At 31.4% G+C, this 15,568-nt stretch overlaps 1 protein-coding gene across 1 annotated transcript; it reads left to right on the top strand.

Moving 5' to 3' along the window:
- Positions 1-10,435: 10,435 nt before the first annotated feature.
- Positions 10,436-13,968, top strand: LOC110726451 (probable arabinosyltransferase ARAD1). The gene is made up of 3 exons (XM_021905931.1): positions 10,436-10,665; positions 10,875-12,262; positions 13,189-13,968. Exons 2-3 carry the CDS (start codon positions 11,285-11,287, stop codon positions 13,684-13,686), a joined length of 1,476 nt encoding a protein of 491 aa, XP_021761623.1. The 5' UTR covers positions 10,436-10,665; positions 10,875-11,284; the 3' UTR covers positions 13,687-13,968.
- The last annotated feature ends 1,600 nt before the right edge of the window (positions 13,969-15,568 follow it).

Genomic DNA, 15,568 nt, shown 5'->3' with positions numbered 1-15,568 from the left:
TCTTTGACCATTGTCTTTTTAATCATGCATTTGTTACCGTGAACTGTGAGAGGGCGGTGATCTGCCATGACACGTGAAAGTCTGAATAAAAAAATGAATACCGGAGTAACTACCAACAAGTAGTAAACCATGTTTGGTTCATAGTACTGCAGTAACAATGTGGGGTAAACAGCCAAATAGGGTATACATTGAGGAATGGTAAATTTCAAAATGTTACTCTGTTTTTAACGAGTATAAAGTTGATTTTATGTGCTGATTTGTTGGTTTTAGTATTTGTTGGGGTGTTTTTTTTGGTTTTTAATTTGAATTTGAGAATGATTGATTCAATAGCATGATTTGATTTAACATTATACATTTGTAATAAGAAGTAACTTATTTGGCTTGTTCATAAACATACGGATTACTTCTACTTCAAAATAGTCCCTTAACATGTGTTTTAAAGTACAAGGTAAGAAATTAGGAAATGTAACCTAACAATTTGATTTAATTTGAGCTTATATCCTTAATAACCAACACACTAATTCCTTTTTAATTTGAAAAATGACTACCATATTATTTTAATGATATATAATATGATCGGGTTTTTTTTTTTCACGTTATAAAATGACCACAATTAGTCTTATAATATCTACAATGTAAATATAATTTTGAAAATTTTAATCCAATATAAAATAATATTTTTTGAGAAACTATAAAATAAGAAAAAAAAATTACATAAGTGAAACTAAAAATTCGATAAATCAAAAAATTGTTGATAATACTATTTAATACCATCAATAAAGTAATATAATTAATTATTTGGAAAGAATATGTCAATTATGAACTATATAATCATTAAAATATTATGGTAGTCATATTTCAAATGACTACTGTAAAATTTTCACAAATATTGTGAATGATGAAGATTTATGTTTCAAGTAGTTTTTAAAGGGAGAAAGAAATATTACCAAATATTTCATATACTACTTCTCTTTCTTATTATTTGCAACAAATGATTTTTTTATATCTCACAGATAATAACCTTTTGTTACAAATAATAAGAAATAGAGGTAGTATTTTTTTAAATAAATGATATATATACTTTTCCAAAATTGATAGGAAAATGATTCATTTTTTTACTAAGGCCTTATTTTGTTTACCAAAAGAATGACACATAATGAAGGAAGACTACCGTGGAAAAGGAAAAGAAGTGAAATCATGAGAGAGGAAGGAAAAAAGACAGTAAACTAAAAATTAAAAATCTTATACGTAACATCCATACTTTAATGACACGCTGATAAGCGGTCATAAATTACTATAATGGTAATGAATTTTTTTAGTAATTATGCAAGGAAATTATTTGGTCATTACCATGTCTACTTCACAAAGATACTTATACTACCTTTTAATTATCAACAATGAAACAGTTATGGTAAAATAACTAGTGTATAGCCGGGGCATTACACCGGGTAATTATTTCTTGTGATTATATATATTTGATAATTATGGTGTATTTATTTTTTAATTAGATCTTGTGGAGTCTGCATAATTGAACTACAAAGTATATAAACTACCAGAGATATTTGGCTAATTGTTGGTACTAGAGTAACTTATGATATAATTAATGTCATAATATGCATCAAATAATCCTCCTAACGTTATGTGCTGAGGGTTTGAGTGGAATGTCAAACTCTATTTACATTAGTTTATACTAATAATACAATTATATACGAAGTACTTAAAATTGAAATATGAGGATAGTTCCTTGAAGTCTTAAAGATTAAAGGCCTGAGAAAGGATACAAAAGGTTGAATTCTGACTTCTGGCTGGGCTGCAAGCTGCCAATAAATGTATTAGTCGTACAATAAATATCGTGGTAAATTGAAGGCAGTGTAAAGCTGCAAGGCCCACAATATTTACACTTGCGCTGTTTTTGTCTGCATATTACTCTGGTCAATACCAAAATTTAAGCCCAGAGAATGCGCAAGTCATGACAAAGGCGGAAACCCAATACGGACGGAGTATAATAAAAATTCAAACGTATCGAAGTATTGGTAAGCGTTTAAGGTAGTGATTAACATTTTGACTAGATCAAAACATTACTTGAAAAAAAATAAAAGCGTTAGGTAAGATAGTGGTTTGAGTAGTGATCAATGGTGCCACATGACAATGATCAGTGCATGGTCCCTGCAGGCGCCTATACGATATGCATCGTACAAACAAAGAACATATTATAAAAATATAGTGAACATATAGCCATAGTAGAACATATTATTAAAATGTAATGAACATATACTTAGAGTGAAAAGAACAGATGTCCAGGTTCTTTGATTGTCAATGTAATGTACTTTTATTTGTGACATAATGTTCATTGTTTATTGTGAAATGTTCTTTAAATTTTGTCTTTAGATTATGATGGGTATATATAAATAATGTTCATTACATGATATTATTATGTTTTTTTTTATTAATATTACAGATGTTCTTTAGATATATAAAAAAAAACATAAAGCTGGATATTCATTATAAAACAGCTATATGTTCTTTACAAAATAGTTGTATGTTTTTTATAAAATAACTATATGTTCTTTCCACTTTTTAAAAATAGTAAATTAAAAGGCTGGATGTACCAAGCTCGGTACAGACGCCTGTACCATAGAAATTTCAATCAAAGACAGGTGAGAAAGATTTTTGTGGATTTAGCATCTCGTTCGTCCCAAATTCAATTGGTGAAGGTATGAGTATGACTTAATGGGTATTGAATGGAAATGTGGTATGAATAGACCTGTCAATTTTCTACCCGACTTGCAAACTCGACTCGAACTCGACTCGTTTTTCTAGGTCTTGAACAAAGTTTTTTGATCCGTAACTATATATAACCCGAACCCGTTTAACCCTTAAATTTGTGATTCAAACCCAAACCCGACCCGATAACCCGATTTTATGGTTTATTATTTTTTTTAATAAATACATTTATTTGAAAATTAATATTAGTTTATTAATTAAGTTTGATTGTTTGTCTACCATAGGACATTCATTTTATCTCTTTCTCATTTATCTATCTCACATAACTCTTGTTCAAATCCACACCAGGCCAATCACCTCTTACACCAATCGACCCACACTAATTGCATCCGTATAAACATCACCGTCATACCACCGATCGACAGATCTACTGATATTATGTTAAGAAATATTATACTTCACACATAATATAATTATGTTGGTCTCTTCCTTAAATTTTGGGATGCTTAAAAGTTTTATTTTTAAGTTTATTATCATTTTTTTATTAGTTAGGAATTAATGAGCTTTGTTGAAATGGTGACGATTTAAATTATGTAGTATGTAATGGCTAAAAATAATATCGTGAAAATGTTCGATTAAAATATTGGGAAAAAAAAAATTAGCAAACTAAGCTTGAAAAATCAGAAATTTTAAATATAAGCCAAAAAAAAAGGTTGTTTTAAACCCTTTGGGTTGACCCGAATCCAAAACTTTGGATTAGGGTTGAGCATTTCTCGACCCATGACCCGGCCCAAAATAACACATGACCCGACCCGACCCAAAACCGACCCGATTGACGAGTCTATATATGAATATCAAAATAACTCATATCGACGAAAAATAGTGGGTAATTCGGTCATGGATTTATTCGAAATCAAAATTTTCTTACATCCACCCGCCTACATGATCCCAACTTATATCCACAACAATTTTATAAGTTTCTTTAGCTAAAAACAAACACTCCCAATCGGGCACAAGTGGATAATAACTAATAAGTGGGCATAAGCAAGTAATACGTTGGTATGACTCAATAGCTAGGCGCGGGTATTACATAGATATTGGAGGTGATCATTGGACGGGGCAGTTCAGGTCGGGCCGAGGTCAAAAAATAGCCCGTGTCTCGAGTCGGGTCAAGCTCCAGGCCAAAAATCAAGTGCCCAAACCCATTCAAAATGGTTTGGCTGTGCAGACTTTTCGGACCAGGACAAAAAAAAACTCAATTAAAGTGCATAAAAATACATTCTCAAGCCCACCCAAAAAGTTTTAAAAATCAGATTGGATCGGAAAAATTTGTCCAAATCCCATCCAAAATCGGGTCGGGCTGACTTTGATCAGCTCTAATAGATATTTTATTTCATTATATTGGTGAAGCAAATGTATATGTAGTATTTATAATATAGTTTATACATACTTGAGCAAATATGAATGTCGTATATGTACCCAGCATGAATGTTGGGTGTAAAATTTATAGACCCACCTCACATGTTTTTCATCCCTAGCTAATTACATACACATGGAGATGGAGTAGACCTATGGAAAAGAAAATGATGGGCTATATTATGAAATAAAAGTCCCTTACACTACTTTAAGCAGTTTAAGGTGAACATATCTCACTCATCAACACCTTTTATCTCACAAGGGCCTCAACCATTTTTCCTCAATTTTGAAGGTTGTTGAAGAAAATTAAGGGATAGAAATAGAAAAGAAACAAAAAGAAAAATAATACGAAGTACTTCAATATATTGTGCTATGTTTGATACCGGGTTTAATTTAAAATTATGCAAGCAAACTTAACGCTATTATGGGCTTGTTAATGATTGAAATCATATAAATTAGGTCGAGCATGCAATATTTTGCTTATTGTTCATAGATCTTTTCCTCAAACAATAGCAAAGAACTCATTAATGAAGTTCAAAAAAAAAAAAAAAAAAAATCTCCTCCAAATTCAAATAAAAAAATTGCAATATCTCATAGGTCAATTCACCTCGAATTAGCGGCAAAGCTTTGTGGGAGGGGGAGGTCAAGGAATTCCTAGCCTAAGTTACCTCTAGTAAAATCTGATCTACAACCTCATGATTATGAGATTATATGGAGTATAATCTTACTACTTGATATATACACCACGTAATTACTTATAATGCTTTAACTTCTAATTTATAGATAAATCTATAACCTTATAGATAAATGTAATTTTTGGAGTACAACCTTATGGATAAATCTTAGGATTACATTGATCAATTTTTCAATATAAAACAAAAAGGAATAGTTAGATGTTTTAAATTAGGTGCTAGAGTAGTTAGTTTAGTTAGTGGATACTACCTCCCCAATCAACTCCAAAATCATGGTAATTAAAAAATAAAACTTTCACGACTTACGTTGGCACGTCAACTAATTTGCATGAGCAAACTGAATCAATTCATGAGACTTCCTCGTGATTCGTTGAACTTGATACTGCACTGTTCTCATGGCCCATGACATAATCATTTGTCTACAAGCAACCATTTTTTAATTCATTCGTATTTTGAATTTTAATCCTAATGGCGAACTTCACTTTGATCATCTTTTGCTATGTTTAAGGTAAAAAAAATTTATCTTTTAATGATCGATGCAGTTCAAATCCGTATCTAATGTGAAGTAGTCAAGTAGTTTCACTTCGTGTTTTCCTTTAACTCTTGCCTATTGATGATTGATTTACATCAAAAACTTGTTAGAGTTGGCAAATCTAACAAAACAACTCTCCGCTCCTCTTTGTTGGAAAAAATACCTGTTGAAATCAAGAACAAAGACAAGCAATACGTTATAATCGATCAAGATCCGACCTCATTCTGTTGTGTCATGGTTTGGAACCCACTCCCTTAGAAGCGAAATACGCCACCATCGGTACAAATTCTCCAGTGATGCACGACCCCCAAGTTTTACACAACGACCTCTGCAATTCGTGTACCCGAACTTGAAGGTTGGAATTGCTCAAGAACTGTTCAGATCTCAAAAAAGGTAGGTTTGTGTTTGAGTGGTTTTTATTCTCAATGATGAAAAAATAATGTATGATAGAAATAATAGCTGAGGAGTAGTATTTATAGGAGTAATAAGAAAAAGAAATAAGCTACACAAGCCTCAAGCAAGGCCCATACCCACGGCTGGGCTGGCGAGCTATCGCTCTCTAGCGAGTGAGCTATCGCTCAGCCTTGCCGTAGGCTTCATGAGCTGCGAGATAAATCTCACTCGCTAGGGAGCTCTCGCTCGGACTGCCGCAAGACTCTGCCAGCAGCGAGCTATAGCTCCCTCGCTGGCGAGCTCTCGCTCGGAACTGCCACAAGGCATTGCCAGGAGCAAGCTATAGCTCGCACGTAGCGAGCTCTCGCTCGGACCTGCTGCAGGCCATTGTGAGCATCCGAGCTCTAGCTCTCTTGCTAGCTTGGTCTTGCACGGCTCACCAACTTGCATGCTACATCTTTCTCTCGTTAGCTCTTTGCACACTCACTTGATAAACCTCCGATTTTCTTTACTAGAATTGCAAAAACTCCAACACTCTTCTCCCATCCTCTCTTCTAAGGTTTTCTAATTTTTTGGCCATTTAGGCCGGAAATAGTCTAATTTCTTCGAAAAGTAAACTATATTCGACTCTTTTCCCTTAATTTCCTTTAGTTTTGCATTTTAGGTTTCAATAAATCTATACGAGTAGTGTAGATGTTCGTCCGTCTCCCTGTAGTGGAGTGTCTCTCTATGGTAGAGTCGTTAGTTTTTGTTAATTAGTTTTTTTTTTTTTGTTTAGGGTTCTTTTGTGTGTTAGGGCTTATCAAAAAGGTAATCATCTTTTGCCCTATTATCAATTCGTTGGTAAAGATTTGTTCAGGATCGCAACGGTTGTCGAATTTTCAGATGCGTTCAAGTGAATCAGATGAAAATCATTCTTACGGCTACAACAAATTATTAAATCGTCTCTCCGAAAAGGTTGTATATTCCAACAATGTGTGCGGGACATGTACCACAATACAAGATCTATTCAACGATCGTAGTTTTGATGAAGGAAACCCCTATTTAATTCAATTTTATGTATTTGTTAATTTAGATTTTATTTGTAGATATCATATGACTTTTTATTAATAAATTGATTTGTTAAAAAAAAAACAAACATCAAAAACTTGTTAGTAATAGTAATACTCATATGAACGATACATTTCCAATTTTATTAACGATCATGTCGTATGATGTTCATCACCACACTTGAACAACTGTAATTTATTAAGCTGATTTTATTTTTTTAACTTCAATTTTACACGTAAAAGACTAAAAGAGTAAAAAGATGCCAGCTTGCGTAAAGTGACTATTTGCGTGGAAAAGTCATCTGAATCGATTCTCTTTTTCTTAATTTTTTCCACTTTCATTAATTAATTTAATTAGTTATCTTTCCTCCAATCTATGCTCTTGTTGTGAAGATTACCCTTTGTGGATTAAAATAATGAGTTGCATCAAATTGTGAGTAGTTTAATTTATTTAATATTCTTTATTTGGTTTATAGGTTAAACTTTAATTTGATCTTAATTACAGTATTGTCGGTCATTATTTTACTTATAGCTCTACATAGAATACGCTCGTATACCTTGTAGAAATTAAAGACGGAGAGAATATGACTTTAAATTATCAATATATAGTTGTGTTATAAGAATACTTTGTGAAAACCTATCATCTTTTGTTCAATTGTTCGACCAAATTCAATAGAAGGATATTGATTAGCATAGTATTTATTTTCTTGGGCAAATATTGATAGCTCAAATGCTCCACTCTTAACATCGTAACTTTTTTCTACCTATACAAACATTACAAAGTACTGTAATTAAGAATTATTCATAAGGTAACCGAGTTGTTTAAATAGAATTATTAATTCATCCGTTTTAAAATAATTAACACACTAACTTTTTTTACTATTTATTAATTATGTTTGACTATACTATAATTTTTTATAACCTATTAAAAACACATGTTATCAAATCATGTAAAATGTTCTCTAATGAGTATTAATATAAATTTTCATAGTATCAAAATTTTTTATTTATTTTTATTAAAATATAGTAATCTAATATATATTATATAAATAAAGTAGGCATTTTTGGAGAGCACTCGGAGCGCCACGTAAGAAATATACTTATTTCGACCAATAAAAAGAAAGATTTGTATTTTATTTTTGAATTAAAAAATTATGTCGCCACCTACATAAAAGTAACGAATTAGATTTAATATATCTAAAATTTTAATGCCACGTAGATTATAATCCACGAATTAAATTATTTTAATGAAAAAAATAAAGTAAAAATATAGGAAAATAATTCAATACTACGAGTATAAGAAATCCAAAAAAAAATACTAAAAAATATTTAAATGATAAACGCTTATAATAAAGTTTGATACCTATCATTATAAGATAAATTTTGATAGTATTTATGATAAGAAATACAAATTGTTCGTTAATTATAATTAAATTAAAATTTGTGATACCTACCATTATAAATTGACACATCATACGACACAAACAAAATTTTGTATCAATAAAAAACCCTATCAAGCGAATTTTGTGTTACTAATTTTGTGCTAATTTTTGGTCATCAATGGCCGGGTAATTTTTAGCTTAAATTTTAAAATTCTATGTCTAAATTAGTATTTCTAATTATTACTTATATTGTATTAATTTGGGATACTCAACGATTATATGTTTATGTTTTATTTACTAAATGTTTTTTACATGCAGATCTAACACATTATATGACACAAATAAAATTTCGTATCAATACAAAACCCCATCAAGCAAATTTTGTCTTAGTAATTTTGTGTTAGTTTTAAGTCATCAATGTCTGGTAATTTTTAAAATCTTATGTTTAAATTTATATTTGTAATTATTAGTTACATTGTATTTATTTAGAATACTTAACGATTATTTGTTTATGTAATGGCATACGATTAGATGTTGTACACTTAATATATGGATGACTTTGGTTATTTTTGGAGATGATGAAAAAATTCCAATGCATAGATTTGATTTTATATCGCAACAAATAAAGTAAAATTTATTCCTTAATTATAATGAAATTAAAATTTGTGATACGTACCATTATATATTGACGCATCATATGACACCAACAAAACTTCGTGTCAAAATAAAAACCAAATGTTAGCTTAATTTTGTGTTAGTAATTTTCTGTCAGTTTTAGGTCATCAATGGCTGGGTAATTCTTAGCTTAATTTTTAAAATCCATGTTTAAATTTATATTTTTAACTATTGCTTACATTGTGTTTATTTGGGATAGTTAACGATTATATATTTATGTTTTGTTTACAGAATTTTGTTTATGCAGATCTAATTTAACTAGAGAATTAAATTCGAGCAAAAATGATTGAAAAATCAAAATACGAGTTTCTCGCTCGCTTGTTTGACATACTTACCTTTCGCAAACAAGTTATCTTAATAAGTTTGGATATGGTCCTATTGAACGATGAGGTATTATATCTTTATAAATTGTTTACATTTATTAAATTTACCTTTTTAGTTTTTATTAATTAGTTTTATTATTAAAACAAAATTTTTGTGATTGAGGTACCTTAATCAAGTCATTCAATTAACTTAATTTTTTAATTTTTTAATCACAGGGTGATTACTATACTTTCAATGCCTCGATTAAAGCCAATTCTGTTCAACAATTTTGTCCAAAATTTACTGAGAGAAAAGTTTACTCCTTATAAAAAAATTCAATGCATAGATTTGATTTTGTACAATTACAATTTTTAGATCAATTTTGTAACCATTTTTCACTTTTGGGTAAATATATTGATTTATTTTATAAAATTGTAAAGATTAATTTTATATCAATTTTATTTTTGCTAACATTTCTGTGTTCAATTTATCCACTTTTATTAGATGGAGTAGATACATATGGTTGTGAATGAAATTGGTGATTCAATCGAAATAGAAGATAAATAATGGAATACATGTTTTTATTATTTTTAATAATGATTCTTATCTATTTTTATGTGTATCTAATATTTTTTGTTATTTTTTTAATGTTCTTATCAAAATATTAATTATGGGGAATAAATTACATAAATTAATAAAAAAAAAATTATCCTAAACAAACAATAGCAAATTAATCAGAATGTTATGAGTATGATCTGATTACAAAAATTATTTTTTTGTGTGATTTTAATATTTTATGTATGAAAAACCGTGTATCGCACGGGCTTTCATCTAGTTGCTTATATTGAAGGTTAAAATAGCATTATCTAAAAAAAAAAAGATTAAAATAGCATAGAATTTTTTTTTGTTATGTTGATATATCGTAACTTTTTTTTTACCTCACAAACTTAACACATTATCAAATTAATTACCTTCTGTAGAAAATTTTCATTTATAAATGACAAAAAAGTATTGTATTTAATTGACAATTCTCTACTACGAGGCAATGACAATTCTCCACTTAGGAGGCGTTGTCTAACTCCCTGACTTTTAAAACGGGGTTGAATCTCATTAAACTTATTTTAAGAAGAATTTCCCTCGTATATTCGTGTATTGGTTAAACTGTTATGGCTAAACAAATTTTTTCAAACAATAATACTTGTACTATAAAAAAATCCAAACAATTGTGTTAGCTAAACTAAAAAGACACATGGAATGCACAGGAGTATAATAATAATTGAATAAAGGCAACATGCCTTGTTTGTCTCCTTTTTTATGGTAGGTTGATTAAAAGAGAGACTTTGCACCTGCCTTAATTCCTCCATTTTCAGTCCTTTAAAAGCTTCTAAACAAACAAAATCAAATATAAAAAGGTCTTATCTTTATTTTTTTATTTACTATTTAGAGTGTGGGCAGCCATGGATTCTCCAATTAGGTAGCTCAGATCAGCTGCTTTTCTTGTAAGTTCTCATCGACCCACTTCATTTAATTTAATTTCTTGATTACCCTTTTCGTTTTTTCTTATTTTTCCAACATTATTGATGGGAAAGTGTTCATTAATTGTATATTATATTGTATGAAATTTCCTAATTTTATTATCAAAATGATGTTCACATGAGCTAAGAAATTAATCAACAAACAAATAAATTATCTTTTTTTTTGGCTGCAGGTTGCATTTATGTTCATGATTGTCTCTGATTTAGTAAGTTCTGGGTTTGATTTGGAAACATTTTTATGTTTCAGTCTTTTTCAAGAGAAATTGGTGATGATTATTTAAGGATTTGCATGTTATGATCTGGGAATTGAAACTTGAAATTGTTGGAGAGTTTTGGTTAATGGGTGATATTGGAAAAAAAAAATCTGGGTATGAATTCTGAATCTGGGGTTATTTATATAATGTGATTTTTATGGATAATGACCCAATTTAGTGGGTAAGATATGAGATAATTAGAGAATTTAGAGTTGGGAACCCTGTAATTATATGTCATTTTGAGAGACTTGATCCTTTTGGGTTGATCTCATGAATTAGACCTTGATTTTATTTGGAATAAATGTTTTGTGTATACAAAATAAATAGCTATGCCAGAGAAGACCTTGCCATCTCCAAGGTTGCTTCTGAGCATAACAGCCTTTTCCATGTTTTTCCTCATAATATCATCATTTTTTCTATTTCATTCAGTGATTAATCCGTTTATACCGTCTTCGGTTTTTAAGCAATTTGTTGTTGAAAATGAACCTTTTGATTATAAACCCGAAATCAATAATGAACAACCACCTGAGCAGCCTCTTGTTGTACCACTACCACCTTCAATAATAGACACCCAAAAGGCAGAGGAAATCCAAGTGGATCCTCATGAAGATACAAGTTCAAATAAGAAAATCAATGTATTGTCCGAAAAGGAGGAATGTAGTCTAGATAAAGCTCCCCTAAGGGTGTATATGTATGATATGCCTCCTGAATTTCATTTCGGGTTGTTAGATTGGAAGGGAGGTCCAAACCAAATATGGCCTGATGTTAGTGATCCAAAGCATGTTCCACGATATCCTGGTGGCTTGAATTTGCAACACAGTATGGAGTACTGGCTCACTCTTGATCTTCTGTCATCTAATGTTAAGAAAATAGTTAGACCTTGTAGTGTTATTAGAGTAGAAAATCCTAGTCAGGCAGATTTTATTTTCGTGCCATTTTTTGCTTCCCTAAGTTACAACCGGCATTCTAAGATTTTGGGAAGAGAAAAAGTCAGCCTCAACAGGAAATTACAAGATCAATTAGTGGAGTTCCTGATAAATCAGCCAGAATGGATTAAGTCTGGTGGGAAGGACCACATTATCGTCGCTCATCATCCAAATAGTTTGTTGTATGTGAGAAAGAAGCTGGGTTCTGCTAGATTTATTCTTGCAGATTTTGGGAGATATGTTGCTAAGACTGCTAATTTGGACAAGGATGTCATTGCTCCTTACCAGCATATTGTTTCTAGCATCAGCAAAAACAGCTCAGCCCCATTTGAGCAGCGTCCTACATTAGCATATTTCCAAGGAGCAATCTATAGGAAGGATGTGAGTAATCTCATCTATTTGCACCAATATAAGTTTTTATATGTGAAATATTTATTTCTTCTTGCTTAATAATATATTTCCTTTTTTGGATATTGTTTCCTTGTTGGGAAGTGGTGGTTTGTAGATTCAAGGTTTTTCCTCTCATTCTTTCAATAGTTCTAATCTAATAGTTTAATAGACCTCTTTCTTGAGCTAGAATAAGTTAAAACATAATCAGATGCTTTCACTTTCCATATTAGATCGGGAAAATTGGAATAGTTGCAACAATTATTATTAGTACAACGCTCTCTTCTATCTATTTTGTTATCAGGCAACAGAGAACGTTTGTATTAGCAAAGTATTTGAGAAGATATTGTATCATTAATGTTTATCTAGTTGTTCAAAACTTTTAATTAGCAGAATGAATGAAGTATAAGCTTAGCCATTTTTAATCAGACAGTCTTCTTAATATTTTGCTGCTCATTCTAGTTTTCTCTATTGCAAAATAGGCCAGTCTAACATATATCATGAAGTATAAAGTAGTAATTGTTCTCCTTATCTTATCACCCATGGATCAAAGAAACTATTATGTTAATCCTGAGATAATCCTATAACTCCTATACTGACGATAGTTATGAGTATAAAAATCTGCTATAGTTTAAGAAATTTAATTAAAATTGCTGTTTTCTGATGGTGTTCAGCATAATTTTTACTAAAAAATGTGGAAGAATGACTCAAGAGTGGAGTTGGGTAAGTTATGAGGATTAAATTTAACATCTCCACTTTTCAACCTTGTCAAAAGAGCTTTAAAATTTATATACTTAATCATAATGTCCTGTTTGATCAATTAACATCATTATTGTTGTTTGGCCTCTCTAGTTTCCATCTCTATGAAATTTATTTAGTGTTATGCTAATTTGACTAATTTTGCCTGGGTATTTTTGCAGGGAGGAGCTATTCGCCAAGAACTTTTTTATCTCCTCAAAGACGAGAAGGATGTACACTTCACGTTTGGAAGTGCTCAAAGGAGTGGAGTCCGTCAAGCAAGTCATGGGATGGGATCTTCCAAATTTTGCTTGAACATAGCGGGAGATACTCCTTCATCCAATCGCCTTTTTGATGCGATAGTCAGCCATTGTGTCCCCGTCATTATTAGTGACAACATCGAGCTGCCATATGAGGATGTCTTGGATTACTCAGAGTTCAGCGTGTTTGTCTGGTCATCATATGCTGTAAAACCAGGCTTCCTGGTAAATCTTCTTAGGGGAATTGAGAAAGATGAGTGGACGAAGATGTGGGAGAGACTCAAGGAAGTTGCCCTACATTTTGAGTATCAATACCCATCTCAGCCAGGGGATGCTGTAGATATGATTTGGCAGGCATTGGCCCGGAAAAAATCTGCTGTAAAGATGAAACGTACGGAGCGAAGATATCGGATGCCATAGTTTCGAGGTATGGCTAAAATGCTTGATTTTAGTCAGAAGAATTGGAAGTTAAGCCTTCCATAACAGAAGAATTATTCAAATTTTGCTTATAGATTTTATTTTTACCTGTGTAGAGATACTTGGCCAAATTTAGTAATTTAGGTGATTCCTTTCGTAATTTATTTTCTCTGATCTTCCCTTTGAAGAGACCTTGATCTTAACGGTCTTCCAGAAAATATGAAATTGATGATATCTTTCTTTATGAATCTTCATGGGCTCATGGCACCCATGTAATGCATGATATATCTGTTTACCAAAAGCAGGGGAAAAAAAGAATGTTCTTCAACTGATACATATAGCTGTGGACTAGTATAGTTGTGCAGGTGAACATAATGACAGTTTCGGCCTCGAATCGACTGTAGAGATTTTACATATTCTATAACATTGCTTTATGGTTTTACAAAATGGAGATGATCTGTTCAGATCTACTTACTACAGTATAAGAATTTAATAGCTCCAATTTCTTAGCAGAATAATTGAAGTTTCCATTCCAAAGCTTGCCCTACATGAAACTCTGCACCTACAGTAGCATAAAATATGTTTACATAAGACCTACCTCACCTTTTTGCCAAAAAAAAATGTATCTTCTCCTACTACCCAAGGAGAGAGTTTTGGCGCGCTTCAACATCTATTATGAATCGGGTCTGATCCCCTTCTGACTCTTCGTTTGCTCGATTGATCTGGATGGAAAACTACTGATGGAGCTGGAGCTTGACTCGGAGGATGTACTCGCTGTAGACTTCGTGATCTCCTTGGAAACAAGGAGTACCCTTTAAGTGCAAGGTCTATGCTGTTTAACCCGGACACCGTGTGTGGTTGGCTAGCAACTAGAAGTATCAAACATAATAGAAAGATGAACAATTTATGGCCAAAACAACCCATTATTTCTCTGAATTGTTTGTAGTAAGAAGAGAATTGATTTGACACAATACAAAAGAATGATGAGTGAATGCAGAATACTTTATATACTCAAAGATCAAAATTGTTCAAAAATGTTAAGTGAAGAAGAAGATTAAAAAAGGAAAAGCAAAGAGAAGTGAAGGAAGTGGGGGACCCAAGAACATATCCAAAGAAGGTAAATAAGATTGAGTTAATTACCCAATGATGAGGAAAGAAGATAGAGTACATATAGTGTATGGCAAAATGTGTAGAGAAGAATAGAAGGGATAGTGTTCTTTTTGGGAAGGGAGTTCAGTGAAGTTTGAACAAAAAGGACAAGTTGGAACACAATTCTTGGGAAGTTAAGTATCTTTTCAATGGTTCCCTACATTCCTATCATTTGCATTTTTGCTCTTTTAGACCAACCAAAGACTGTCCAACATTCCTCTTTGTTTTATTTTTACCTTAGCCATTTTGTATAGTGTATCAATATATCGTTTAATGGGTACGAAGCTCTAAATTATTGTACTTTCAATTGAATATATACTAGATCCCTCTGTCTAGATTTAGTTGTCATTACACTATGATGGAAGATAATGATTATGCATAGTTGGAGGATATATACAAAAATCATTTTTATCTACTATAGTTATTTTTAATTTGTATTCCTCTTTTTCAAAGTTGTTGTGTGTTGTTGAATATGGGATAGATCTCTATGGCCTCCAAGTTTCTCAAAATGTCACCATAACACAATATGCATGTCAAAATCATAGATTAGTCAGATCTCAAGTAAAAGGAAAGGAATAGTCTCTCAAAAACAAAAGCAGCTACCCACTTCAAATGATCAAAATCACATATTCCATGATCCAAAGTAATAGTAGGGTTAGTGATAGCAACCACTAGGATGTCTTTACAATAGGTATGCCTACCATAAATCTCCTAATCTCAATAAAATAATTTAATC

This window comes from Chenopodium quinoa, unplaced genomic scaffold, assembly GCF_001683475.1.
Source record: "Chenopodium quinoa cultivar QQ74 unplaced genomic scaffold, ASM168347v1, whole genome shotgun sequence".
NCBI lineage: Eukaryota > Viridiplantae > Streptophyta > Magnoliopsida > Caryophyllales > Amaranthaceae > Chenopodium > Chenopodium quinoa.
Note: the sequence above shows the minus strand (reverse complement) of the source record. Positions and strands in the feature narration are given on the sequence as shown.

What these genes read in the sequence shown, in the direction of transcription:
- LOC110726451 (XM_021905931.1), top strand. Translation starts at nt 11,285, where the DNA reads ATGCCAGAGAAGACCTTGCCATCTCCAAGGTTGCTTCTGAGCATAACA. An exon ending in GAGCAATCTATAGGAAGGAT is followed by an intron (nt 12,263 to 13,188) that starts GTGAGTAATCTC and finishes GTATTTTTGCAG; the next exon opens with GGAGGAGCTATTCGCCAAGA.